Source organism: Oreochromis niloticus, linkage group LG20 (assembly GCF_001858045.2).
Source record: "Oreochromis niloticus isolate F11D_XX linkage group LG20, O_niloticus_UMD_NMBU, whole genome shotgun sequence".
In the NCBI taxonomy this organism is placed as follows: Eukaryota; Metazoa; Chordata; class Actinopteri; order Cichliformes; family Cichlidae; genus Oreochromis; species Oreochromis niloticus.
Genome location: NC_031984.2, coordinates 31,480,158 through 31,507,630, shown reverse-complemented (window position 1 = coordinate 31,507,630; position 27,473 = coordinate 31,480,158). Strand labels below are relative to the sequence as shown.

At 41.2% G+C, this 27,473-nt stretch overlaps 2 protein-coding genes across 8 annotated transcripts in view; both read left to right on the top strand.

Moving 5' to 3' along the window:
• The window catches only part of lamb2 (laminin, beta 2 (laminin S)), a 48,695-nt gene extending 44,512 nt beyond the window's left edge, over positions 1-4,183 (top strand). For all 3 annotated transcript variants that reach the window (XM_005477947.4, XM_025901911.1, XM_005477948.4), the window contains 3 exons: positions 1,101-1,277; positions 1,382-1,541; positions 2,471-4,183. In XM_005477947.4, coding sequence (XP_005478004.1) covers positions 1,101-1,277; positions 1,382-1,541; positions 2,471-2,607 — 474 coding nt within the window. In that variant the 3' untranslated portion in view covers positions 2,608-4,183. The remainder of the gene's footprint in view (positions 1-1,100; positions 1,278-1,381; positions 1,542-2,470) is intronic.
• A 368-nt stretch (positions 4,184-4,551) lies between these two features.
• On the top strand, positions 4,552-27,410 carry usp19 (ubiquitin specific peptidase 19). Of its 5 annotated transcripts, none has more exons than XM_019349672.2 (27): positions 4,552-4,915; positions 5,953-6,343; positions 10,746-10,874; positions 11,109-11,245; positions 11,474-12,004; positions 13,007-13,391; positions 14,497-14,653; positions 14,755-14,826; positions 15,365-15,480; positions 15,810-16,042; positions 16,275-16,467; positions 16,950-17,083; positions 17,195-17,353; positions 17,471-17,581; positions 17,683-17,793; positions 17,897-17,998; positions 18,149-18,289; positions 18,372-18,490; positions 18,658-18,801; positions 19,637-20,019; positions 20,110-20,220; positions 20,446-20,662; positions 21,597-21,749; positions 21,914-22,080; positions 22,191-22,366; positions 23,822-24,007; positions 26,247-27,410. In XM_019349672.2, the coding sequence occupies exons 2-27, from the start codon at positions 6,118-6,120 to the stop codon at positions 26,385-26,387; spliced, it is 4,734 nt and encodes a 1,577-aa protein (XP_019205217.2). In that variant the 5' UTR covers positions 4,552-4,915; positions 5,953-6,117; the 3' UTR covers positions 26,388-27,410. The 5 variants fall into 5 exon arrangements, with proteins under 5 accessions (XP_019205217.2, XP_025757697.1, XP_025757698.1 ...); XM_025901912.1 differs by having other exon boundaries at positions 15,804-16,042; XM_019349671.2 differs by lacking the exon at positions 4,552-4,915 and adding an exon at positions 5,099-5,244 and having other exon boundaries at positions 15,804-16,042.
• Positions 27,411-27,473: the final 63 nt, after the last annotated feature.

Genomic DNA, 27,473 nt, shown 5'->3' with positions numbered 1-27,473 from the left:
ACCAAGAAAAGGGCAGAGCAAATAAAGACAGGTGGTGGTCCTGCACCCCCTCGTCACACCCCGGCTTTTTGTACTGTGACATTTGACATTGTGGGTTTTTTTGTGTGTAGTTTTACATAACACTCCATCACTTTTACCTGTTCCCATGCAAGGGGTGACTGAAGCATGCACAGTAAGTTGGGAGATATATATATATCTATATATATAGAGAGAGAGAGAGAGTGTTAAGTAAATAATACCCTCACGGGAAAATCGATATCTCTCTATGAGCACACTGTCGCGCTGAGCTAAAGGATCCTGTCTATCCCGCAATATCCGCTGAATTCTGAAAACTCTCCTTATCAATCTTGCACCTTCCTTGCTCGCGTACAAACGGACAGGACATGGCTGCGACAGACTTCCCAAATCCACCTTCGCTTTTATAGCCGTGGTCTCTCATCTTGATTACACGCAGTAATTTACTATTACTACTCTAAAATATGAATTACATCTGAAATAATCAAATACATGACATAGAATGATTAATAGTACATTTCCCTTTTTTTAGGAAATGACCTGTATGTATCTGTATGCAATCAATAAAAGAATCAAATACTGCATTATCTTTAGTTACATTGATAATATTTATTTATGGAGAAACAGTGGAGAAATATCGCTGTTGCTTTCGTATAAATGAAGCGGACATACCTGAGTGGCCGCGATCTAATCCTGTTTACATAAAGTAAACCTGCTCCCAAGCAGGTTTACGTTTACGGATCTGTTGCTATGACAGCAAGTCCCGGATGAGCTTCGGAGAACCGAACGATCCAAGATCACGCGAAATCGTCAACAATCAAATCCAGCTAACTTACTTAGCGAAGTACGAAGAACGGACCCCAGAAAAAACTGTAACAAAAACACTTGCATAGCATATAAAATAAACAAACACACGGACGAAGGCAGCGGCACAGCCAAACACAGGCGCCATCTTGACCCTTGCTGATCAAGCTGATCAACATGCTTGGAGAAATTACATCCTTGCACAGAAGGGGAAATGGCAGTTATCCCAGTTAGATAATGTTCATTCAGAAAGAACTACTTCTTTTACCCACTCTACGCAGATTGAGTCAGAAACATCTGATGGTGAGATGAACCTTAATGATGCCGTGGCCCGCCTCAACACACTGAGACGTGAGATCAATGCCTTGAAGACCAAACGTGCCAGCAACAGCATGGCAGTTGCCCGAGCTGAAGAGACAGCTACCATGGCACGAGACAAGGCAAATGAAGCCAAGCAGGTATGTGTGTGTGTGTGTGTGTGTGTGTGTGTGTGTGTGTGTGTGCTTCATAACAACCAGACATGGCTGTTATAAAAGAAGATGTCTTCTGTCTTTATGTGCAGATTCTGGATGGTCAGTTGACAGATAAATACAATGAGGTACAGCAGCGGGTTGACACTAAAGCCAAGGCTGTGCAGGATGCCAAGAAAAGGGCAGAGAGACTCAGAGATGAAGCCAAGGAACTTCTGAAAGATGCCCAGAAAAAGCTACAGAGACTTGCAGGTACTTATTAATGTCTGTTTGTGTCTTTTTAAAATGTGTGGTGACTGACAACACTCTAAGAATACAAGTCTTTAAACAACATTAATACAACACAATGATCAGTTTTGAAAATAATAATGTGGACAAAAGGCAAATAAACCTTACCCAACAGGAGACATTAGTACTTGTGTAAATATATACACTATATTTGATATAAACATGACTTTTCAAAGACTAACATACCTGCTCAACATACTCACTTACTCGCTCAACACAAAATAAGATTGGTCTTTTCCTCATTATTTAACAGGAAATGATCAAATCAGCAGTTGCAGTATAGTCAGCTGACCACTTTTGCTCCACAATTATTAACTGAATTTAGAACATTCATTGAGAGCCAAAGGAAAAAAAATCTAAATTGTTATTAATTAAATTAACTATGGTGTGATTAATTTTGATAAGATTAACATTTTAAATGTCACTCTGTTTCTTCCAGGCTAAATTCTGTGTCGATCATAACATTCACGTTATGATTGACACGTTCATTCATAACATTTCTCTTTCTTTCATCTTAAGAATCTATGTAAAATACTTGAGTTGTGGCCTTTTTGGCTGCAAAGCAATAAAATACAAATCTAAAATACATTTAAGAGCATCAGTCGGTTTCGTGGCAACAGAATGGATATTTAGCCTTAGCTTTATTTGGCTATCATTCCTCATCATGTGAATACTAAATGGAGAACATGTATGACTGAAAACATTTGGGCCCTACAATTGGTCCCTGAGGAACACCAAATGTTAATTCACAGTGTTTTAAAAACAGTCTAAAATTGAGACAGAGAGCATTTTTCCAGATACTCCAGATTAGATATTTTGTGTGTTTAAAAGTCATGACCCGATCAGCTAATGTCTCGCTGTGTAACCATTCCTGAAATCTCTGGATTCTGCAGAGTTGGAAAAAAACTATGAGGAAAACCAGAAGAAACTGGAGGGGAAGGCTCGTCAGCTAGACGGTTTGGAGGACAAGATGAAAAGCATCCTCCACGACATCAACAAACAGATCCAGATCTACAACACGTGTCAGTAACTCACCACTCAAAGTCAAAAAGAAAGAAGTCCGCCATCTTCTCCGTCTGCCACTTCCTTCAGATACAGTTACACGTCAAGACAAAAAACAAAACAAAAAATAAAGTCACTCCAGAAGTGAATGCATTTTTGTCTCCAAATGTTCCTGTTTTGTCAGTGTTGGCAATGGTTGCTATCATATTGACATAAATAAAGGTTTTCTGATGTCATGTTTTATTTCTGATTCAAATTTGAGCACAATATGTTTGCATTTATTACTGCAAATAAGATCACATGTATATGTTAAAATGTGTGATTTCAATTTTAAAAACAATGTAAGTTATATTTTAAATCATTTTAAATTATAATGTTTTATGTTTATTTACCATGTGATGGTGTAGCTGTAGTTAGGTGGTCCAGGATTAACCATTGTCTTCTGTTATTAAATGTAGGTGAAGTTGCAATCAGCGGTCACATTTTTCTCTTAAGTATTATTTTGTTATTTTGCTTTTTAAATTAGAACTAAATCCTCAGAGGAAGGAGCAAACAGAGCAGTGTAGTTGTGATAAGAACCTTTATTATAAATATATATCTATATAAAATTGTCCAATGAAGCACAGATGAAGTGTGAGTCAGGAATCCAGTTACCATGTTTGTCTTCAAGCAAAATAACAGGGAAACAAGTCATAAACATTTATATGTGGAAAAATAATGAACTGTTTGTCTCTGCTGCCTGGAGTAGGAGGGTGGCTGTATACTGAATGTTAGGAATTGCATCCAAATGCCAAACTGGTGCTGCACAGATTGTGAATGTTTATCACACATACTGTGATGGAGCTTGGAGCATCTGCAGTTATTGTTTATTGAAGTGACATAGTAATAAGCGATGTGTAGTACGCTGTTTAATTGTGCCTTACATTGCCAGTATCATACATTCTTTTACTATTTGCATGCCAGTTTGTTTTTTGTTTTTTTTCTAGGTGTAACAGATGATTTTGGTACACCTAGAAGCCTCAGCCAAATGATTGATAACTGATTAACAAAATGAAAATACCAAAAGTAACCTGTGTAAAATTTTAAAGTGTACAGTTTGGTGAATGAATAACTTTTAAAAAATCTGTGTAGATGTTTGTTTGTTTGTTTGTTTTCATTACATTTATCACAAAGCAGAATGATTTGAAGTTTCCATGTTTGATGGCGTCACGTTTTCTAACCTGCTGTCTTGTGGGTCGAATGTGCATGTGTTAACCCCAGGGTTTGCAGTGGTGCAAGATGTCCTATTTCTATTTTTGTGTCTGTGTCCTTGATGTGACCCTTTGACAGAATCTGCTGCACTGCAAGTTTTACAGCTGTCCGTTGGCCAGGTTTGCCACTAAGTGTTGACAGATCTCAAAAGAAAGCAAAAAACTTGAGGTTGATCTGAAATACATACCTTTTGTCATTTGTAGTTGCACTGGATTTGTAGTTTTTGTAAATGAGCCAAAATTGTAATGAGGTTTGGAAGTTACTGGTTTGCTTCACTGAGTGAATGGGTTAAATGCAGAGAGGAATTTCCCCACGAGATCAATAAACGGGATCAATAAAGTATACCAAAAATTCCTTGGTGTGCACTTTAAATGTAGTTGCTGTAAAACCAAAGTTACATACATTTTTCAGGAAAGGACAGACAAACTACTACATACTGTAGTCTAACAAGATAATGGAGACCCATTTGGGACAAGGCTTACTAAATCTAGACCTCTGTGCTTTACCTTCTGTGAAAATATTGGTGCACAAAAGGATGTCGTGAGCGCTATTAAATGTTGATTATAGAGGCTCTCGGATGCTCCTTAGCTGATTCAGAATGTTTTCGGTGTCTCGAACATTCTTTACACATCGGAATAATATAGTAAAGGGGGCATATAGTAATCAAAAATCGAGAAATTTAGTCTAACGTAGGTTGTTATAGAGGGAGCGAGAGAAAGCGAGAGAGATCACGTGAGCATGTCAGCCAGGAAGTGACCGTGCAATCGTTTCAGGTTTGGCCGGTCAGCGCTGTAATTTCCTCCAAACAAAGTAGGATTCGCCCTGCAGAGGCCGGATAAAACCAATGGATTGAGCAGGATTTTTGCTGTTGTATTTTGTTTGATTTTCTTCGCAATTGAAATTTGAAGAAATGGGCCCCGGCTAAAGGAAAGAAGATTCTAGAAACACCGTGGACTACGGGGTTTCGAGTTCGGGCAGGAGCATAGCGGCCTGCGGCCGAGAAGGGAGCTTTAGCAGCCGGGCGAAGCGAAAGAAGTCACTCGCTATTGTGTGTTAAGACGGAATTAGCATCATAATAAATCCCCGTAAGTGTCCTGTTGTAACGTTAATGTGAATGTAGTGTTTTAACTACTAATGTTCGTCAGGTGTCATGAGATGTCTTGTCTTGTTTGTTTAAATTGAATAGCCATGCCAACCCGTTTGGTTTGAGCTACCGCTAGCTACCGAGCAGCTAATGACTTTAGCTGCTCGGAGCTCTGTAGGAGCGGTTGATTAGACGAACTGCCCGGCGCTCCACTGGGACACACGGTAATGGAGATAAACTACACCCATTAAAAACATTACTGGCGGTATGCAAAAGTAATGCGACTGTTCACTACTGCCCCGAGAAGTCAAAGCAGAGAAATTAGATACGGTATGTACATAACAATTGTGTTACATTTCCCGGTGAACCAGGTACATCAGGGTGACGGTGTTATGTTACTCTTCTAAAGGTTAGCAGGTTTTTAAAGGGAGTTACCAAAGCATGACTTTGATAATATAAGGTTAGTTTGACGCCTCGTGGAGACGTATTTGCATGCTTCATTATTTACAGGTACATGACAGCCACGAACACGTGTGCCTTAAAATAAACGAACCTATGTAGTCTGCTGGTTATTGGCTAACTTACAGTAGGTAAGCTAACTAACCTGAGAAGGGGAAGTTCAGCAATACGGATTAATAAACAGCGGCCGGCTATTTAGTAAATGGGTTGTACTGAACGCTAAATAAAATGGCTGATTTAGCTGTTGTCCTTTGTTTGTCATTTAACTGTGGGCTAGCAACTTGCTGTTGCTATGCTAAGGAAACGGAGCAAAGCTCAATGTCCGACTGGTTCAGTCGATGTTATGCTCAGCCATATGCTTTCTGTTGTAAGGCACAATAGCCATGTTCTTTTTCAGGATTGCTGTTATTTGACACCTGCTCCACAGCAGGTCCAAGCGACTAACCCTCTCTCTGGATGTGTGTGTGCGCGCGCGCGCAGTAGTCTATACCAACCTACTCAAGTCCCACAGCTGTTTGATTTACTGTTACATCTTGCAAATTACACATGATAACTGACAGTGTATCATCTATGCTTTAGGTCCCCATCCCTCACTAGTCTTCCCGATTCTGTTCTGGGAGAGTTCAGACCAGCATCATCGCCAAGATAGCCGGGCCAGGCAGGAAGAGGCACACCTCAGATCCAGACCCCAGCAGTGGTAGTGACTCTGGCGACGGGCGGCCTGTCAGTGCCAAGTGCCTGAAGATGGCCAGCAGCGGCAGTAGTGGTGTGGCCGGGAGTGAGGCGGTAGGCCACCGTAGTGGAGCCCAGCAGAGAGGAGGCAGTGGCAGAGAAAACGGCTCAGACTTGCCCTCCAGTACGAGTAAGAAGAAGCAGAAGGACAGGGCCAACCAGGAAAGCAGAGAGGCCAAGAGAGCGGCGGCAGCAGCCGCTGCAGCCGTGGATGGGGTTATTGCAGAAGTCAAGAAAGGTAAGAATTACAAAAAGTGTCCCAGCTACACGCATTTTTACATTATTTTATTTCTTGTGGATTTCTACTCTTAAAATGTGGCTAAATGTTTTGTTTTGAAAGGTAACCATCTGGAATCGTTTGTAGCGTGTCCCTCTTATTCCCTGCTTGAAAGCTGGTTAGGCCACTTGTGTTGCTTCGGTGTCATTCAGCTGCTTTTCCATGGAGTTTGTCATCCTCCTGATGACTCAAATTCCACCATCTTGAACTTCAGCTGGTGACAGTGATTGTGGTCCCTGTTCTGCTTTGTGAGAGATTCACTGTAAGCCGGAGGGTTACTCAAACCACCGCCTGTGGAGAACTGGTTCATTTGTTTGCTGTGATCAGTTATTTTTGTCAGTAATTATTTTAATGTGCATCTATAATGAAGTTAAAAGCACATTTTTATTATGTCACCAAAGTCCTCTGGGTGAGAGACCCTTACTGATCTAGAGACAAAAGCATCTGCAGCCAATCAGTAATTGTTGTCGTCTTCTTTCATCTGGTTCCTTTAGCTGATCCACCACAGCGGATCATTTGCCTCCATCTCTTCCTATCCTAACATTCTCCTCTGTCACACCAGTTCTCTGCATGTTCTCCTTCACCATATGCCACCATAGGCAGAAACACACTAGTGATCTAGATTTACCTTTAGATGAAGCAGACAGACCAAAGTGCACGGCTGTAATTAAAAGAGGTGTGCTCATTTTATAACACAAGGCAAGACAAAATCTTCATAGCAAACAGAAATATAACAAAGAAATTGTTTTATGCTCAATATTTTATTTTTTATGATGAATAGTACAATTGTAGCTGAAATTAATATACAATATGTTGCCTGGCTCTAGTTTGTGTCCCTAAATCAAACTCAAAGGGCTGTTCCAAGAACCCCCTTAAATCACCTGCCACCTACACTCACCCGGTGCAGTCCAAGGCAGTGGAGTTCATGTCCTTAGGATATTGTTGAGGCGTTTATCCCTTTGCAACTGTTTATCGGATAAAACAGTAATAACAGCAATAAAATATTAAGTACAACTACATTATATGAATTTGGTAGCGCACTTATGTGTAAATGTAAATGCCCAGATTTTAGTTTGTCATCATTTTATTTATTTTGCAGTACTAAACCTATTTCTGTGTAGTGGAATAATTTGCACAAGAGAGTTGAAGAAGACGTAACGGGTTAAATGGAGTGGGTGGAGATGAGTGTCAGGGTTGATTTGTGACAGAAGGAATGTGAAAGTGAAAGAGTAGGTTAATAAGATGGTAGTGAGACCTGCTCTGATGTATAGTTTGAAGGTGGTAGTACTAACAAAGTGATACAAGGCAGAATTGGAGGTGGCAGTGTTGACAGTCTTTGGATTTTCTTTGAGAGAGAACAGGATGGGCAAGATTAGGGATGAGTACATCAGAGGGAGAGCTCAAGTTCAGTGTTTTAGAGGCAAGGCTGAGGTGGTTTGGACATGTGCAGAGGAGGGATAGTTTTGATTATAAAGAGCCTCACAGAAGCAATGACAGTGTAACAGTTCTTAGACCTTCGTCTTCTAATAGATACTAAATATCACGTGTTAAAAGATGAAGAAAATGTTTCATGCTTTCTGGAATTACATAATGGGATACTCTTCCAGTTTAAAGGTTAATACAAAAGCAGCTGTAGTTTTCTTGTCTCACTACTGAAGGATTTATTTGAAGAATCAAAGTCCACATAATCTTTGCACAGATTTGTAAATTAGGGTTTGTGGTTTCTTTCTTCTTGATGTTTCTCCTTTTCTTTTTTCCTTTTCCTCCATCATTTATCTGTCTTGATCGAGCAGTATTAATCACTTAACTTGGTTACAGTTGTGAGTGATTATGCAAAGCTTCTCACATTTTCCATAAGCCCTTGATCAAATAAGCCAATGATTCACAGTGCTGTTTCTTTCCAAAGTCTATAGTCTGTGGCAATACCTGTAAACTATACACGTGAGTTTCGCCTGCTTTTTGTTTTACTTGTTTTCTGTATTTGTACTCATGGATTTGGACTCAAAGCATGGATACCTTCCTAGCAACTAAAATAAGCACCGCAGTAAATAGAGCTGTAATCTGCAACAATTACAGCTCTATTACTGTAGTGCTTATTTTCTCTTCAATAACCACTTTAGTCCAGCAGTAACAGCTTTTTGGCCAGTAGGGGGAAGGAACATAGTGGACGATTGTCCCTTTTTTAGCACCTAAGTCTACTTCATTTGGTGCTGTATTTCCTGCCATCTCATATATTTCCAATTGCATTTACTCTGTTCGTCTCTGATTTGGTGTCCATCGTGTTCTGATCTTCACCATATGTGACTCTACCATATTGTCACACATTTCGATATGTTGTTGTTGTTTTAAGCCTGCATAAATTGATACTAATAACAGCTTTTAAAGGTGATATTGGATCTCATGTTGATGTGAACGTAGTGATACAGCATTTACCTGACCATGTAGAGCACAGCTCATGCCTGTAATCAGTGCTTTGATTATATATACTTGGTCGTGCTGGAAGTGGTGTTTGTAAGTTATCTTAGTGGGTCTCATCAGACTAGACTGTGTTCAGGTCAGTGCGGCTGTTTGTAGTGTTAATAGATGTGCTCTACTCTGGCTCTGTTTGGTTTCCCATGAGACTGAATGTGAGAGTATTTGTCTTGCTGGTTCTCTTCTTCATAATGAAGGGATGTTATTCAAGCTGAGATACTCAACCAGCTGTGGGCTTTTCATGAAAAGGCATCAGTAATTTTTTGATATTATTCAAAACCTGCAATCACCAACTCTGTTCAGTGATGCAAAGCAAAATGTATTTGGAAATGAATGAATGAAATAATTTAAATTTTTATTCCTTAATAGATTTACAGTGTGAAATGCTATTTCACACTGCTATTGGTTGACTCACTTTAAATTAAATGTACTTTAATGTTCACAACATTTATGCTGGTAGTTGATCTAACCGTAGCGACAATCAAAATGAGTTTACCTTAAACCAAAAGCTACTTTATTAAAAATAGATTTTGGGAAGTTATTTTTTTCCAGTTGCTAGTTTTGTACGTCTTTCTAAAAGAAACTCTTGCAGCCATCTTTGAAATGTTTTTGGGAAAAATAAATGGGAAGAAAATCTGAACTTCACTTTGAGAGTATTATGTCTGTTAATGTGTGCAAGTCAAATATGATGACATACTGCAAAAAAAAAAAAGTATTTCTACTACACACGAGCAAAGTTTCAGAACCTCCACACAATACTCGGTGCTAGCATAATTGCCGTCTCCTCTCATCCAGTCAGAGTTCTTAATAAGTTCCATACTATTTGACAATATGGTTACTTTAAGCCAAGAAAAAGCCAAAGTACCGTTATCTACAATTTTACTAAGCCCTCAACTTGACTTCACAAACAACACGGCAACAACATGATTGGCTAATATCTTTACTTTTTCAGATGTTGATTGGCTCTTTGTTAGCTTGAGCAGGACAACTATGGGCTCTTAGCAAATGAGAGCTCTCCTATTGATTTTTGTTCAAGAATATTTGATTACATGTCTGTTCCTTTCATATGTATATATATATTCTGGCTGTAACAGTCCACTGTTGCAGTAATGTAATTTTAATTATACTGAAAATTCACAAAATAATACACTTAAACACACATGTTAAGTGTTAAAAAAAAAGAAAAGAAAGAAACTTGTCACAAATGCCAACAAGTTTATTCCCGTCATTGGAGTGGCATACTCCACTGGTAATGTGACTGTCACCAGCTGAAGGGGATTGAGTGTTGCTTGTGACCTTTTTGGAGTGATTCAGTTGGGCAGAGATTGGATGAGGAAATGAGTGTGGGAAAGTTGAGGCTCTCCAGTTGTTGATGAAGGCTGGGTGCTGAGCCTTGTGGTACACGTCTTCTTGTCTCTTTTTCTTTTTGTCCACGTTTGTGTGTTGAGTCTACATTTGAAGAAGTGGCTTAGTGGCATGTAAATGAGTTGATGATTTTTCTTCTTGCAATTGTTTACTTGGAATACAGTCTGTGTGGGGTGGATAATTTTAGATGTCCCATTTGTAATTGCTGAGTTCACTGCCTTCTGTCTGCCTCGGTCTGTCCGTGAGTGCTCTGGACTGACCCAGTTAAGCATATGAGCGCAGTGGTCTGTGTGAATGTGTGAGCATGTGCATTCAGTGTGTTTTCTCTTGGGTTCATTGTACTGATGCTGTGCTCTTCATTGGTTTTTATTTAAGATATCCTTTTTAACCAGATGATTTCTTTTAGTTTTTACATTTTAACAGGGTCACTGTGGCTCAGGCTGGAGGCTGAGTGATCAGGGTGGAATCATCTTCAAGTTCCTGCTCATCTTTAAAACTCATATGCCTGCTTCTTTATTTTTTCAAGATGTGTTTGTGGACTGGAAGCAGAATGTCAACGAAGTGACTGTCAGGCTGTGCTGTGGCGAGGGGGTGCAGAGGATAGAGGACATAAACACCACCTTCACAGACACACACTGCAATGTGGATTTCCCAGGTAATTCACAGCAAAGTATAAAGTGGAGATCAAAATAGAAGCTGGGTCAGTCATAAAATATAAAAACCACAAAAGAACAAGCATAGCTGTACAGTTTATCCTTCAAACTCTGGAATTTGGACTTTAAACGTAATCCTTTGTTTTATATCTTGGGTTTATTGCAGTTATTCTATTTGAATTGACACTGTAGGTAGAGCTGCGGTCTAATAAAATCGGTGTGTTTTCATTTTTCAGATGGACGGCAATGGAGCTGCCAGCTGCAGGAGGAAATCGAGGCCTCATGTAGCAAAGTCCAGTATAAGGAAAAGGGAGGCTTCCTCCATCTCATCATGCACAAAAAGATTCCTTTCCACATCTGGCCTTCTCTAAAGGTGAGTCGCATAAAATTGTTCATCGCTCATTCAAAACAAGTTTAAAAGAATATGACATTACACTGAGGTATGTATGCTTGCCTGCAAGCAACACACTGCACTTGTTATAAAGGTTCTGCACCACGTTTAGAAAAACATTATGCTCAGACATGACTGTCAGCTAATCTTTGGAGGAGAGTCTTTAAGTAAGCACTGTGTTTTTCTTCTGGCTCCTCTCCTCTGCTTTAGTCAAATAAAAAGAAGGAGGCAGTATCCATAGAGACCAAACCAGACATGAAGCCCGTTGCCTTGGAGTCATCAGAGAAAACTCCACATCTCCAGCCCCAGCCTCCCTCATCACCTGCACACAGCGAGTCAAGACGCGGTGTTAGCAAATCATGCGTCAAACGTAGCCTGAAAACTAAACTGACGGGTGAAAAGGCCACTACGGACTCTGCAGGTGTTAAAAGCACAGCTGGAGATGGCTCCACCAGCAGCAGCAAGCCTGTTACCGTCACAAGAGCAGAGCAGCCACATCAGGAACCTAGTGCCAAACGCACAGTTGTACGGCTGCCTAAGACCTCTAAGGATGCTGCATCAGCCGACCTACCATCTGTGATGTCTACAGCAGCTAACGGGAAATCCACCTGTGCCCACCTGCCCGCTGGTCGGAGCCCACAGACGGAACGCAAAAGTGGAGACAACAGATCTGAGACTCGTGGCAGTGGACAGAAACAGGGAGCAGAAGCAGCTGCTTCCACCCTTACCAACAAAACTCAGGTGAGATTAGATAAAATATTGTGATTTCTAATTCTAGTTTATATAATTCAGTTTGTTTACATGCCCTTAAATAACTGGATACAGTTGACTTTCTCCAGTAAGCTGAGCTGTTAACTGTCCTGTAAGCAAGAAACCTGCCAACTGTTTAAAAAACTTGATTCCTCCGGCAGGGGAATGAAAAATTCAAAAACACCAAAAGAGTGTGAACACACACCAGTAAAGAGCTGTCTACATTGTACCATCTCCATTTTACACAGCCACTTAGCTACCCCAGCAACAGTATTGCTGTTTTCTTTTGTTGTTTATAGTCACACAGCTGTGAGGCAGATGTGACGTATTCTGAATCAGCCCCAAATCATGCAGAACACAATAAATAGAAATAATATATTTCCATATTTAATAATATTTAAAATGATTAAACATTTTATTTATTTTTATTATCAATAATTTCCCAACTCTGACTCTCATTTAAAGACTAAAATTGCAGATTATTTCCACACATCACCCAGTACTATGATTTAATGAGATTACAGCCAGTAACACCATCTGCCATGTGTGGGCTCCCCTTTTCCAAGTGTCCCTGGAGCTTGGAAGAGATTTGTAATTTTATGAAAGATTTTTACACAACATACTAGCAGATGCCATCTAAACCTGTCACCAGACAACAGCTTGCCAGATAAAGAGGACTAAGTGAGACATGAGAGGACTGTCTGCTCATGTGTATTGGCGTGTTTTCGTACAGCTAAGGTCACAAAAGTAACTTTGCTGATACTTTAGATCTGACTGGATAGCTGTATATGGCATGCTTTGTTTTTAAACACTGCTGTAATAAGAGGACTAGAGGGTGCTGTGTATACCCTCTCAAATGTGAAAAAGCTGTAGCTCATAGATATTCATTTAATCTCCTTTTCCTACGGGGACTTTGGGAGTGAACGTTCCTCTCTTTCATTTTTAAAATGTCTCCTGTTTTTCTTATTTATTAATTTATTTTTATTTTTTCAGTTGGCTGAGAAGCGAAACCAGTCATCAGACCGGTCTGGAGCAACAACACATGTCAGTGTGAGCCAGCCAGCAGCTCCTGTTAGCACCAGTGACTGTGTTAAACCTGTCGCCTTCAACAAGGAAATGAATTCGACTTCTCCCCAAAGGCTGGGAGAGAGAACAGACTCTGAGCCAGCTGGAAAACCTGTTGAGCAGGAATCAGAGCAGGATCCTCTGATTTGTCAGCAGCTTGGAGAAATGGAAGTGGTACCAGTAGAGTCGATGGGAATGCCAGCCAAACAAAGTCAGCCGCCAGGTGTTGCCCAAAAGAAGAGCAGCTGTGACGATGAGGAGAAGCGGGACCAGTCGAAGGAGGAGCCGCTACTGGAAATGAAGCAACTGGATGGTTAGTTGTTGTATATGGTGCTCAAATGCACTCCTGAAAAAGGTTAAGGGAACAGTTTAACACACCATTAGTCAATTTCGGGGATATCAGTTTGCTCAGAGAGGAGGTGTAAACCATTGGGAATCCATTTCACCTGCTTTGGTGCAAACAAAAGGAGAGCAGATGCACTGGAAAGGCAACAAGAGGACCACTCCAAAAAGGGGAATGTTTTTGCATGTGGAAGCCAAACCTTTGCTCTTTCCTTGTTCCCTATTGACTGATTTTTCTCTAGTTTTGCTTTTTGCTAGTATCCTTGTCACCAGCGACATGACATACCACCTGCAGTGCATTCATATTGGTTGACAAGCCAGGGTTCTCTGTTAGCACAAGTCCCACTAAACACCCTCATGGCACACTCATAGTGTCTGTTTTGACAGTTTGGGTAGAAATGTGTACAACCCTGTCCAGCTGTCCTTGAGTAATGGATCTTCTCTTGGTGTCTCGTCCATTCTTAAGACAGTGCTGGGAGGCTTGGAGAGCATTTATCATAACAGCACGAATGTGCCATTCTGGGGAAGCGAGACTACCTGTGCGACATGTACTGTGTCATGCTACCAGTGCAGTACAAAGACACTGGCAAAAAGTAAAGGTAGAGAAAAATCAGTCAGATGGAGTAAGAGAGCAGTGGTCTACCTGTAAAACCATTCACTTTCTAAGGTTCTGTTGTCGCCTCTACAGTGCACTTGTTGTTTTTGCACAAAAGCAGGTGAAATGGGTTCATAATGGTGTCTGGAGAGATTGATATCCCCCCAAGTTTGACTTTAAATTGAAGGTGAATATAGTAAATTCCAAAATTTGGCACCTTCCAAAATTCTCTTTTTGTCTCACTAATTTTTCTTCTTGAAACTGGTTAATGACCAAAGACCACAATTGCAACATATAAGTGCTGAAAACATTTGAAATCTTTGGTTCCAAGCCAGCTGTGAGATAACCTTGGCTCTCAACCAGGACCTTGTCCCACATACCTTAAACACCTTTCCTGGGATCATATTAGGCATCGTAATCAGATGCACAAACCACCTCAAATAACTTCTTTTTGTTAATACTTTGTCCAAAATTCCCACAGCCCCAGAGCCCATGGTAAACCTGCAGTATGTGAAGAATGATTCATATGAGAAGGGCACAGACTTGATGGTGGTCAATGTTTACCTGAAAGGGATCTGCAGGGATACAGCCAGAGTCATCTTCAGGGAACAGGACTTCACCCTCATCTTCCAGACAAGGTTATGACCATGAATATCTACTAATAAAGCATGTGGCTTCCTTTTTGGCCAGTCTTCAAAGAGCAGCGAGTGATTGACCTTCCTTTGGCTTCCCTTTACAGTGATGTCAGCTTTCTGCGGCTTCATTCAGATTGTGGACCGAACACAGTCTTCAAGTGGCAAGTCAAACTCAGGTACTGTTGAAGTTTGCTTGTTCTTGCTTTGAAACCATAATCTTAAAATGAGCAGGTGAAGAGCGCAGCACTAGAACGCTTTTCTGTGTAGATGTGTGGGCTAACTGTACAAATATACTGAGCTGACATGTTCCAGGAACTGCGGCCAGCTTCATCAGTATCACTAACAAATTGGAACAGTTATTAAGGCCTGATTAGCCATGAAGAAACAAGAGTGTTAAATCACTAGGGTTGAATCAGGGCAAAGACATCAAACGTATAAGGTAGCACCTGTCACTGGGTTGAAGCAAACCAGTGGAGTCATACTTCTTTATCTGTGTTTTCTTTTTATGGGTTTAAGCACTCGGCCCAAATGCAAGCAGTGGGGAAGACATAAATATGTTTTATATCTGGAATGTTATAAATGTCTTCCACACATTAAGTGATTAATAACAAAGCGGGAATGTTGCACTGATGACATTATCGTAGAACACTCACCTCCCTGAACTTCCTTTTGCCTTTACAATCTGACCTGTGTACTCTCCCTCCTGTGATTCAGGAATCTGATCCAGCCTGAGTTGTGCAGCTACGCCTTCACTCCCTCCCGTCTGGACATCACTCTGAAGAAGAGGCACAGCCAACGCTGGGGGGGCCTGGAGGCCCAAGCCACACAAGGTCTGCTGCCAGGCTTCTACTTGTCAACATTAGATAAAGTCTTTGGTTTTGTACTGCAGGATGTTTGGATATGATAATCCAGAGAAGTTCCACAATAAAGATGTCCAGCACTTGTTACTTGAATTTAGGGCAGTTTGTTGTGTATTTTCTTTACTGTTTGTGATTGAGACAAATGCATGTGGATTTTTCAGGTACAGGAATTTGACCTCTGTAACGTGGCATGTAAATGAATAGTGCTGCAAAACTATATTTATTATTCCTGTCACATCTCTCGCTGATGACCTTCATTTTCTAACCACAACCTCCATTGTCCTCTGTTTAAGGTGCAGTGGGTGGTGCTAAGGTCGCTGTGCCCTCCAGCCCTGCCTGCATGGAGAAGAGCCAGCCAGGCAGCAGTCAGCACAACCTCCCAGCCAAGGAGGAGCCTCCGCGGGTTGGGGAGGAAAAACCCAAGACCCCCAAGGCCTCAACCAGAGTGGAAGATGGGGGTTTGGACTCTGTGGCTCCACGCACCGTCTCTGAGCACGTTGCTATTACCAAGCCAGAGCCCACTGTTACCATGGTGAATGGATTAATGAATACCCATATAGACTTGAAACTGTGTACTACTATTTTTATATTGCTTTTATTTTTAGCAGTTTTATTGTTATCATATGGTCCACGTGTGCTGTAAGAGCTGACAGCAGCAGAGGTGACACCATAGAGTCTGGATGAGTGAATAGTTATTGAGTGAGGCTAATAAAAGTACATACAAACATATACAACTCCAGTAAATGACAGTGTGTGTTTCCCAGCCTAAGCCTACCTGCATGGTGCAGCCCATGACCCACGCACCTCCTGCCAGCAGCGAGCGCCATGAGGAAGAGGAAGAGAAGAAGGTGTGCTTGCCTGGTTTTACAGGATTGGTCAACCTCGGAAACACCTGCTTCATGAACAGTGTCATTCAGTCCCTGTCCAACACCAGAGAACTCAGGGATTACTTTCATGGTAAATAATGGATTTACTCTTTTTACCTCTTAAAAATAATACATGAATGCATTTATAATTCAGCACTGTTTTAATAAATGCTGCTCTAATGCACACCTAAAGGTATAATTTACTTCATCTTTAATGCTGTTGCCAAGAAGAGTACCATGTTCTTGGGTTTTTATGTTGAAAAGTAAAACAAACTATGTTTTATTATGGCTTTGGTAGAACGTCATGGCCCACAGGGGCAGGTTTAATGAGTGCTCAGGAACTTCCACAGGATTTATCTCCATAAGCTACAACTGCAAAAGTTTGTGAACTTCAAGCATTTAGAGCACTGAAAATCTGGGCCACCTAGTTCTTTGGAAACAATGTAATTCGCCAAAAGTTGATAGAAAATAATACGGCGTATCAGTTAATGTCAAGCTATGCTGTGTGTTTTTAACTTTATCGTAGTGATGACCTACTCTTCTTGCATTCCTGTATTTTCCGTTTCCCCACAGACCGAGCATTTGAGGCAGAAATCAACTGCACTAATCCACTGGGAACAGGAGGCAGGCTAGCCATCAGCTTTGCTGTGCTGCTCAGGGCTCTTTGGAAAGGAACGCACCACGCCTTCCAGCCCTCAAAACTCAAGGTACAAAAGCGGCATCCTGAGATTTTCCTGAGATTTTCTCCTCTTCTACAGCAATTTTTCTCTGGAAGTTTTCAATCTGCCTTCATTTTCTCCATCTGTTTGCAAACACAGGCAATTGTGGCGAGTAAAGCCAGTCAATTTACTGGTTACGCCCAGCACGATGCCCAGGAGTTCATGGCATTCCTGCTGGACGGACTCCACGAGGACTTGAACCGCATCCAGAACAAACCTTACACAGAAACGGTCGACTCTGACGGGCGGCTAGACGAAGTTAGTGCTTTTCTTTGGCTGATGTGTTGAGATGAGATTAAATGGTAACTTTTCCTGCTAGAATCCTGTCAAACCTTGACCTGATGTTTGTTTGGTTTTTTTTTTTTGTTGGTGCAGGTGGTGGCAGAGGAAGCATGGCAGAGGCACAAGATGCGAAATGACTCCTTTATAGTGGATCTGTTTCAGGGGCAGTTCAAGTCCAAGCTCGTGTGCCCTACATGCTCTAAGGTAACACAATAAAACAATTCTTCAGTCCCCTCCCACCCACCCCCAAACACACACGTTTGGTTTCTGTTTATTGACATTGACATCTCTGTCCTCTTTTTCAGGTATCTATCACCTTTGACCCCTTCCTCTACCTGCCCGTGCCGTTGCCACAGAAACAAAAGGTGCTCTCAGTTTTCTACTTCGCTAAGGAACCTCATAAAAAACCCATCAAGGTAAGATAAGAAAGAGCTTTGCAGTTCTGCATCAATTATTAAATGCTGAAATTCAAAGGTGTCTCTTGTGACCTGTTAATGAATATTCATCTGTATGTGTCAGTTTTTAGTGAGTGTGAGCAAGGAGAGCTCCAGTACTGCTGAAGTCCTGGAATCTATCTCTAGAAGTGTGAGGGTCAAACCCGAGAACCTCAGACTGGCCGAGGTTAGACATTTTAAAATATCCTTTAACAGTGTCATGGAAAGTAGGGAGAGTCGTATAATACTGCAGACATTTAGAGGTGACTTTGCTCAAGGACACTTTTTCTTTTTCTTTCTTTCTCTTTGCCCCCCCACCCCTCCCCCAAAATCTCAGGTGGGAAAGAACCGCTTCCAGCGAATGTTCCTGCCTACCCACTCCCTGGACACAGTGTCCTCCTCTGACATGTTGTTCTGTTTTGAGGTGCTTTCCAAAGACCTGGCCAAAGAGAGAGTGGTATTGCTTAAAGTGCAGCAGGTATAAATCTCGCTTTTACATTTTGAAAACCTGTGAAATATGTGACTACAAATACTTAAACAGCCTTGTGTTTGCTCTGCAGAAACTTCAGGTCCCCAATATCCCCATCTCCAAATGTGCTGCCTGCCTAAAGCCTCCGGTGTCTGAAGAAGACAAACTGAAGCGGTGCACTCGCTGCTATCGCGTTGGCTACTGCAATCAGTAAGTTTTCCAAAACATGTTTTTTCCAACTGTAAATGACTGATTAATAACTTTAGAAGGGATTGCCTGGAAGAAAGCTGTAGTCCAGTGACTCCCATATCACATTATTAATTCAGTCGCTTAACTCTTCTATGAACATGTTAACTCTTCTGCTCTTGTTTCCCCAGAGTGTGTCAGAGAACCCACTGGCCCAACCACAAAAGTCTGTGTCGACCCAACACAGAGAACGTGGGCCTGCCTTTCCTGGTCAGTGTGCCAGAGTCTCGACTCTCGTATTCCCGGCTCGTCCAGCTTCTAGAGGGTTATTCCAGGTACACAGTCACTTATATTTCGAGGTCATCGTGTTCGATTTATTAATATTAAATTTGCTGTGACATGTCTGAATTAGAGATGGTCCTGGGAATTATTTTTACTTGATTAATGGAAGAAAAAACTCAAACTACTTGACGATTCTAAAAATATAAACAAAGACAAGACAAGTAGTTAGCGGATGGTGTCTAAAGAAATTCTTCATGTATTTAAGGGCCATTTGTAACTGTTAATCACTTTCTTTAATAAACGTTTCACATTAAATGCTGCTGAAATGTGCAGCAAACCTTGCCTGCAGCATTGTGTCTTTGTAGTACACATCTACACGTCTGTGGAGTAACGTATGCACTTGACTTTCACTTTTCCTCTTTTTCTACAAGTATTTATTTATTTACTTTTCATCTTTTAATGGAATAAAGAAGTATGATTTTATGTAGGTGTTAGCATGCTCCACTGCTAAAGCTCAAAAAGTCTTGAATGAAGGATTCAAGTTTACTTTTGCAAAAATGATTTTCATTCAACGTAGTTTCTCTCTGTCTCCCCCCCCCCCCAATCAGTGTCTTAATGCTGGAAATTTGAGCAATAATCAGATCCCCCTGGCTGTACTTTGTATTATTTCTGTGCCAGCTACACAGATGGGTCTGTGAACACCCAGAAACATTTTTAATGCTCAGTTTGACAAAAAAATAGATCTGAATGTCTTTTTATTCTACGCTTGTGCTTTTTGATGTAAAATAATCAGAGTTTAATGCTTATGGCATTTAATAATGAATCTTATGTGAATATTCTAAAATGTAAACTTTTAGTATAACCTCCACTCCATCTCTCTGTGTGCAGGTTTTCCGTCAACGTGTTCCAGCCTCCTTTCCAGTCAGGCAGAACATCCCCTGAAACATCACAGTCCCGAGTAGACCTCCCTCCAGTGCCAGCAGGCTCCCCTGACTTGGAGGATGAAGCTGTGGGTGGTAGCAGTACTGTAGGAGCAGGTAACCTGGAGCTGGAGAGCCACGCTTCGCTGCCTGAATCCCAGGCAGAGTATGCTCAGGCCTCAGCCATCCACTCAGGGGACTCGGAGTCCCTCTCCTCTTCCCAGACGTCCCTCTCCACCACACGGACCACAGATTCAGGTTTCTCCGAGTCACTCTCTTCCGCTTCTTGTTGCTTTCTGGACCCTCATGCTGAAAAAGAGACATCCTGTGAGAAGGCTGTGCGGCCAGAAGGTAAATGTATTGTACAGTTTCTTCATTATTTTGGTGATTTGCATTTTTTTTTGCTTGCCTTCTTATTTAAACTTTTTGAACGTTCTGCAGCTGCAGTCGCAGGATATCAGCATCCGTGTGAATCTGCTTCAGGTCATGCTAGTCAGTTCTACATCGCTCTGCTGGACGCAAACAACAAGGAACAAAGGCTGGATGAGAGAGGTACCACCCCACTTTCTACAGAACTGATTTTCTTTAGTTTTATTGTTCCCATTTCCATATTGGGTTGATTTAGCAAGATAAGGTGCTAAATTGAAATCCTCTTTAAGACTTTTCTCTCATAAGATGCATTTTGACTTTTTCAGGCTTCTGAGGTTTAGTGTTACAAAAACAAAACAGAAAAAGTTCCACACACTAATATGTTTCCCTCTATCAACCCGTCTGCAGAAGATGCACTGGCAGACATACCTGACGATGCAACCCTGGAGCTGGTGTGGAAGAACAACGAGCGTCTAAAGGAATATGTGCTGGTGAGCTCCAAGGAACTGGAGTATGAGGAAGACCCGGGTTCTCTGAGTGAGACGGCCAGAGCGGGACACTTCACCCTCGAGCAGTGCCTCAATCTTTTCACCAAGCCAGAAGTGCTGGCACCTGAAGAGGCTTGGTACGAGTCTTTAAGAAATGAGCTCTAAATAATGTAGCATTGATTGTGATTCTAGACGTGTAGCTCTTTTTCAGGTTATTCACAAATTCCGCTTTGTCCGATGTAATTCTAAACTTGGTGAACATAACAAGTGGTAAATGTGTCTAGTCTGTGTAACAATAAACTCAGGTTTAACTTTCTCTTTCCAACTCCCAGACAGCAGCGACTAAACTAAGAGACATCTTGTATACAAACTTCAAAAAGAGGAACTAAACTTAACACTTAACCCAACAGCCTGGTCTGTAGCTGGATAATGTCAGGGCTCCAGATCCTGCATAGACATTCAAACAGAGGCTTTTATTTGTGTATCTTTGTGTATTATTACACGAGAGAGAGAGAGAAAAAGAAAAACATATTGATACATGAAAAGGGAAAAACTCAGGATACTACAGTTACATACACTAACAAAACAAACTGAGTTTGCATAATGATGCTCTCATGTTTTTAAACCATGTTCAGAGGTCAACTTTTCTAGGAATGACCTAGAATTTATACCTGGGTCCATCTGCTACGTGGCTAGGGGAAGAACTGGTGGCAACCAGTATTTTTATTGTTTATCTCACAGCGTTATTCTTTAGGTACCACAGTAATTGCAGTAGTGATGGTGACGATAATAATCCAGTGGACTTTAAAAATTCTCAGTTTCTGAGTTCAAGTAGGACGCTGAATCATAGTGAACATAAGTAAACAGGTGTCTGCTGCGTAAAATTGGATTAGGTCATAACATTTGCCCAGTTCTTTATTCCTGTACTCTGGGCTAAGAGATACATTAGTGAACTTCTTAGTTGAAACTTCTGAAATGAAATTCAGTGCAGGCCTGATGTGAAAAGTCTTATTTGAATATGCTGTGCATTTGCCTCATCAGCTGGTCTTTATCTCTGCTCTCTGTGTTAAGGTACTGTCCAAAGTGCCAGCAGCACCGTGAGGCCTCCAAGCAACTGTTGCTGTGGCGTTTGCCCAACGTTTTGATCATTCAGCTCAAACGCTTCTCCTTCAGGAGCTTCATTTGGAGGGATAAGATCAACGACATGGTCGACTTTCCAGTCAGGTCAATACAAGCTAAATGTTTTTGTATCTTAATTTTCACATCATTTGAATGTAAAAAAAATAAAAAATCGGTAAATTATTTAGTTAACAGCGACTGTTATTAATAGTAATACTGTATCACTCTGGTTATTTGTTTCCATGACATTAGCCTCTCTCGTCTTTCAGGAACCTAGATCTAAGTAAATTCTGTATTGGCCAGAAGGATGAGATGCAGCAGCCTCCTATCTATGACTTGTATGCAGTTATCAACCACTATGGAGGAATGATAGGAGGCCACTATACTGCCTACGCTCGCCTGCCGAGTGACAAGAACAGCCAGCGCAGTGATGTTGGTGAGTCTGATCAATGGCGTTTATTTTTATGTATATGGAAGTTATACAATATGTTCCACTCTGACATTTTGCTACCACTTACCAGCCTCTCTTCCCTCCTTGTCTCTCAGGCTGGCGTCTGTTTGATGACAGCACCGTGACAATGGTGGATGAGAGTCAAGTGGTGACACGTTATGCTTATGTTCTGTTCTACCGGCGACGAAACTCCCCGGTGGAGAGGCCGCCACGCTTCCTCAGGCCTGTAGGTGCGGAGTCGCCCACTGCTGCAGGAGCTACTGCCAGCCAGGTGAGAGAGCCACAACAATAAGACATAGGACATTTTTCCCACATCTAACTTCGAGCTCCCATAGTGTAGTTTTTGTTGTTTTTGTTGTTTTTTTTGGGTGGGGGTGAGTGAATGTTGAAAAAGGTGTTCAATAGAGATGGAAGAGATTCATCCCAAACTGCCACTGTTAGAATGCAGTGTGGTTGATGGGCTGTAGGAAGATTTTAGCTTGGGTCAGTGTGGTTAATGAGGGAGTTGTACATGTTTATTCCTTTGTACGTTGTATCGAGTCCACCTGTCATTGGGGTTTGGATATTAATAAGTGTCACACTAATGAGGAACTGGCAGTACTTGCCAGGTGTTAAGAAACAGGCCTGTGTGTTAAATGTCTCTGAGAACTGCTGCTTCTGTTCAATTAGTCTTGACAAGAGGAGCTTGTGCTCTGACATTGTTAATGACAAACAGCCCAGTGGGTTTATAATGGATAGATCCATCGCTGAGACACACTGTTAATCACTGCAAAGCTTGGATGTCAAGTGGCATTAGCTTTGTGGGTTTTTTCCTTTCCCTTTTTCCCACTACTTGAGTGAAACTGCTTTTGAGGTTTTTTGTGGGGTTTTAAATATCATTCCCTATCATTATAAATCTTGTTGTTGATGTGGTGGACAATTGAAAAGTGGGAAATACACATTATAAGCAATTTCAGTGTATATTGTGAGTGATCTTGCTTAGACCTCCAAATCCATATGGGTATAAAATTAAGTGGAGAGTGTATAAGGGGCATTTTATTTTCCTTTTTCATAAATCTTGGGGGCACTCTGATATTAAAAGACTCCCTTGTAACTAAATGAACAGCCAAATAACATGAGTCTTTTTAGTGGAAGAGTATTGTGTTTTAAAGACTTTATATTCACTGTTAAGCTGTTTTTCATTCCTGTCCTCCTTTGTGCTGGAGCATTTTAGCCATGTATTGATCAGTGAGACTTTGAACCATTGAGTTGTGTCTTTCCATGTGAGCACAGTGCAAACGATATACAGATTATTTATTAAAAACTGACTTCATGTCACTGTTGGATGTGAAGAACTCCACTTAGGAATGACTGCTGTACAGTCTTTGTCAGATGAGAGGCTCAGGCTTAAATTTCATATCAATCTCGCAAAACTTGCTTAAGTTGGTAAGAATATACTATGTTACAGTGTTTCCAACAAAATGGTTAAAATATACATTTCTTCACCTGGGCATTTAGTAAGAAGAGCTTGAAGATGTCCCTTTATTTTCTGGGCCCTGTAAATTTGATTCCCACCTAAAGAACAAGCTCCTCACTGTCCCAGTTTCAGTAGAGCACACATGTCATCTCCGTACAAATCACTGTGCTCAGCAAGTACACACATTTGGAGGTTTCTCGTGTAATCGTAGTATTTGTTAGAACACGCACCTTTTCGCAGAAGCTGACACAGGTTTCCCGCCAATCGCAGGCCTCTCTAATATGGCGGGAACTGGAGGAGGAAGACGACGGGCTCGACGAAGGGCCCCGTGGACTGTTCCACTCTGCGCTGCGGCGACACCGAACGCAGAGGAACAGAGACGAGGAAGAGGAAGATGGAGCCGGACAGTCGGTGCGGCGCAGGCAGAGGATGTCGGACTATCCCGACGATGACTGCGTACGATACTTTGTTCTGGGCACGCTCACTGCAGTGCTCGCTCTGTTTGTCAATTTGGTCTACCCTCTTCTTTACAAAGCCAGCTGGAGCTGAGCGCTGGCTGCAGGGTTTACGTGCTGGACTGCCCCTAAAATCATAAATGTCTGTTTGTAGAAACGAGAAGATTAATTTTTTTGTTTGGTGGTCATCTTATTTCCAGTAAAATATTTGTGTTTGCATAGCACCACAATACTTGAAGTGGCTAAAACCTTTAAAATACTCAGCACTACTTCATGTATTAAGACTTAAACAGGCTGATGATAGAGTCAGCAGCTGTGACTCTATCATCATGAGAGGCGCTAATTTAAAGCTGCAGGAGAACTACCCCCACGCTGTAATGATGTACTGGGTGTAGACTTCTCACTACATTACCTCTGCATTGTTTTAAAGTGGCTTTGAGCTTTTTACATTTCTAAAGAAAGTTGCCGTTTTTATTGTCGCACTTCTGGTAATAATTCAGATGATCAGCAGTGACAGCCTTAATTATACATTGTATGTGTGGAGTTGAAGTGCAAACCCTGAAAGCTCTTTGGAGCCTGTTTAGATGTGTTCAGGAGTCAGATAATTGTGTAGGATCCTTTTTAAGAAGCTTATGAGCTCAGAATCATGAAGAGCACCTTTTGTTTCCAGTGCACTACACTCATAAAAGATCAACGTGCAGGATTCGGGGCCATCTAGTGGTGAGGTTCCAAATGGCAACTAACTGAATGCCCATTTCTTTGGAGCACGTATGCAAATCTACATTATAACCGTTTGGGTCTTCCTGTCTGTGTGACTTGAGAGACATCTGTTTATGTTTGCAGGTGTTTGTACACTAATGGAAACAATGATTAATATATTCTTACAGAGCCCCATAAATCCTACACATTGGTCCTTTAACAGTAGAAATGTATGATGGGTGGAAAACGTGTTTATGAAGAAGAAAATATGAAACCTCTAATTGTATGTATGTATGTATGTATGTGTGTGTCCGTGTGTGCAGCTGCTTTTAGTTTGTATTCTGAAAATGAAGAAAAATGAATTTTGGGGCCTTTTTAAAATTTCTGATCTTGTCAAGACAACATGTCCTCTTATACATGTACCGCAGTACACTCTAATTATACATATTTTTTTAATTGTGTGTTTATTGAATACCTCTAAGCCATACCTGCTTTGGAAAGTTAAGGGGTTGTGTTTTGTGGGGGTGGTGGGGACTTCTTTCTGTTCATTTGTTTTTGTTTGTTTTTGAGCAGTTTGCAGATAACGCAGTATATTCACAGCCATAAAACTATACATGTTTGTCCACCCCTGAATGTAATGGTTATAAATTGTGCTGCTTTGAATTGAGTTGAATTATGAATGATTTGGGAGCTCTAAAGGACAGTTACACATGAATTGTTCCTTACTTGTAAGAGTAGTAAGTAGAGGTATTTTTATAGAGCCTTCTTTAAATTCAAAATTTTAAAAATACAATTATTTATTAATGATTTAATTTAACAGCTTAAGTTGCTGGACAACTTCATCCACAGCCACTAACTGTTTGCAAGTGTTGTTGAGACTCCACACCGTCCACAGATCAGTTCTTTGCTCTGCAGTCATCCCGTGATGATCGTGTGTGAGTGTGTATTTGGGTCTCAGGGAAACCTTTTCTGGTATCAGGTCAGAGTACACAGACCTGTGTGTGCTCTGCCTTACTCAGATCACCATCAGACTGTATACTTGATTCAGACATATGCAATTCTCAAGTCTTTACTTAATTTTTTTTAAAAATTGTCTACAGTGGTCTTGATCTAGTTTGTCTAATTTGTCTCCTCAAATCAACTGTAGATGTATTTTAGGGGGCACAAGCTCCAACTGCTGATTGGCTGATGATTTAATGGACTTCACTGATAAAGTTATGTGTGTGTGAGTGACTGTGTGTTGGGCCTAATTTAAAATGTCAATTGCAAAAGAACAATAATCATAACCTTTATTTTGATGCCTCTGTATAATATTACCGAGTTATTGCAAGTAGTGTATTGAAGAGATCATAACCTATTTTAATTTCCATGCAATAATGTATCTCAGTACCTCCACCTGAATGCTGCTTTCTAATATATAAGCTTTGTGAAAATAAAATTCCCATCTGTTTATAGTCTTTGTGTGTTCCATGCTCACACATGAACACTCTCTGAATGCTGAACCAACGTGATTTATTGTGAACGCTTGGTTTATTTTGCAGGCCTCTAGCCAGTCGCTATTTGGGACGGATCTGGATGCCGAAGGACCGCCTACGCTGACCCCTGAGGTACCGTCTGACCTCTTTGCCCACTCCGGCGAGTGTGCAGCACCATCCTACAGCAACATGGAGGAAGTGGACTAGCAAGTATGAGGGCTGATGAAAGAAAGGGCAGGAGAGTGGAGATCCATGGAGGTCCCCCAAGTGGGAGCAGCTCCTCGGCTGAAGATGCATCTGTCGTCATTGGTTACACCGGCATCTGAATCAGGTGTCCAGAGGGGGGGGAGAGGTGCAATGCTAAAAGATCTGGAGGTGGTCTTTGAGGATTTGACTGCACTCACTTGAGACAGACCTTCATTAATATACTCACATTAATAGCCATTGAAAAAGACTTAACAAGTTACATGTGTAGTTTTACTCATTCAGTTTATATGGGGACACACTTATGATCTCAGAGCTCCTGTAGCAGTAGTAAAGCTGCTGCTAATGGAGTTCCTCCTCCACCACCTAACAACCACCTACCAGAGAGAGGGTGTCCACGCACCAAAGCACCTTGCGGTCTGGTTTCAAGCTAAAAACCTGTTCTTGCTAACATTAACCAGACCTGTGGTCGATTATTAGGGTCTATTTGGACACTTTGATGATTGTCGTAATATAAATGTGTCGGTTTTTTTCCTTTTAAAGTTTGAGTTGCCTGGTTTGATTTGTTTGTGGTGGTGTATTCGAGATGGACTGGAATTGTAGCATCACATAAAGGAAAACATCAGATGGTGCTGACCCACCTTTTTTTTTTAAGTGTGTTTGTGTTTTGTTTTTGATTCAGACAGCACACACTTTTTCTGTCCCGTTGCTTTCTAAACTTGATTTAGCTTCAGTTTCTCTACCTTTGTTCATTTTTTTGTACTTGTTTAGTTTTTTCATTCCTGTGGATGCTTTTGTCTAAAGGCTTCAGTATAAATTGAAATGTGCATGGCTGCATGTAACCCGAGCCCCTTGTCAGATGTACTCTTGCTGCATTTCATTACTTCTGTTTCCTGTAAGTTGTCTAGCATCATGTTCTCACCCTCCTTTGTAATGGACTGCGTATATAATGTGGGGATCATTAAGAATGTTGCTGTGGATGCATATAAATGGTTAATATAAATAAAAACAGTTTTGAGAATTAGTGATGCTGGTGCCTGCAGTCATCTCTCTATTGTCCCTGTGCATAAATCCCAGGGTTTGAGGTGT

What these genes read in the sequence shown, in the direction of transcription:
- usp19 (XM_025901912.1), top strand. Translation starts at nt 6,118, where the DNA reads ATGGCCAGCAGCGGCAGTAGTGGTGTGGCCGGGAGTGAGGCGGTAGGC. An exon ending in TATTGCAGAAGTCAAGAAAG is followed by an intron (nt 6,344 to 10,745) that starts GTAAGAATTACA and finishes TATTTTTTCAAG; the next exon opens with ATGTGTTTGTGGACTGGAAG. An exon ending in CGCGTTGGCTACTGCAATCA is followed by an intron (nt 18,491 to 18,657) that starts GTAAGTTTTCCA and finishes TTGTTTCCCCAG; the next exon opens with AGTGTGTCAGAGAACCCACT.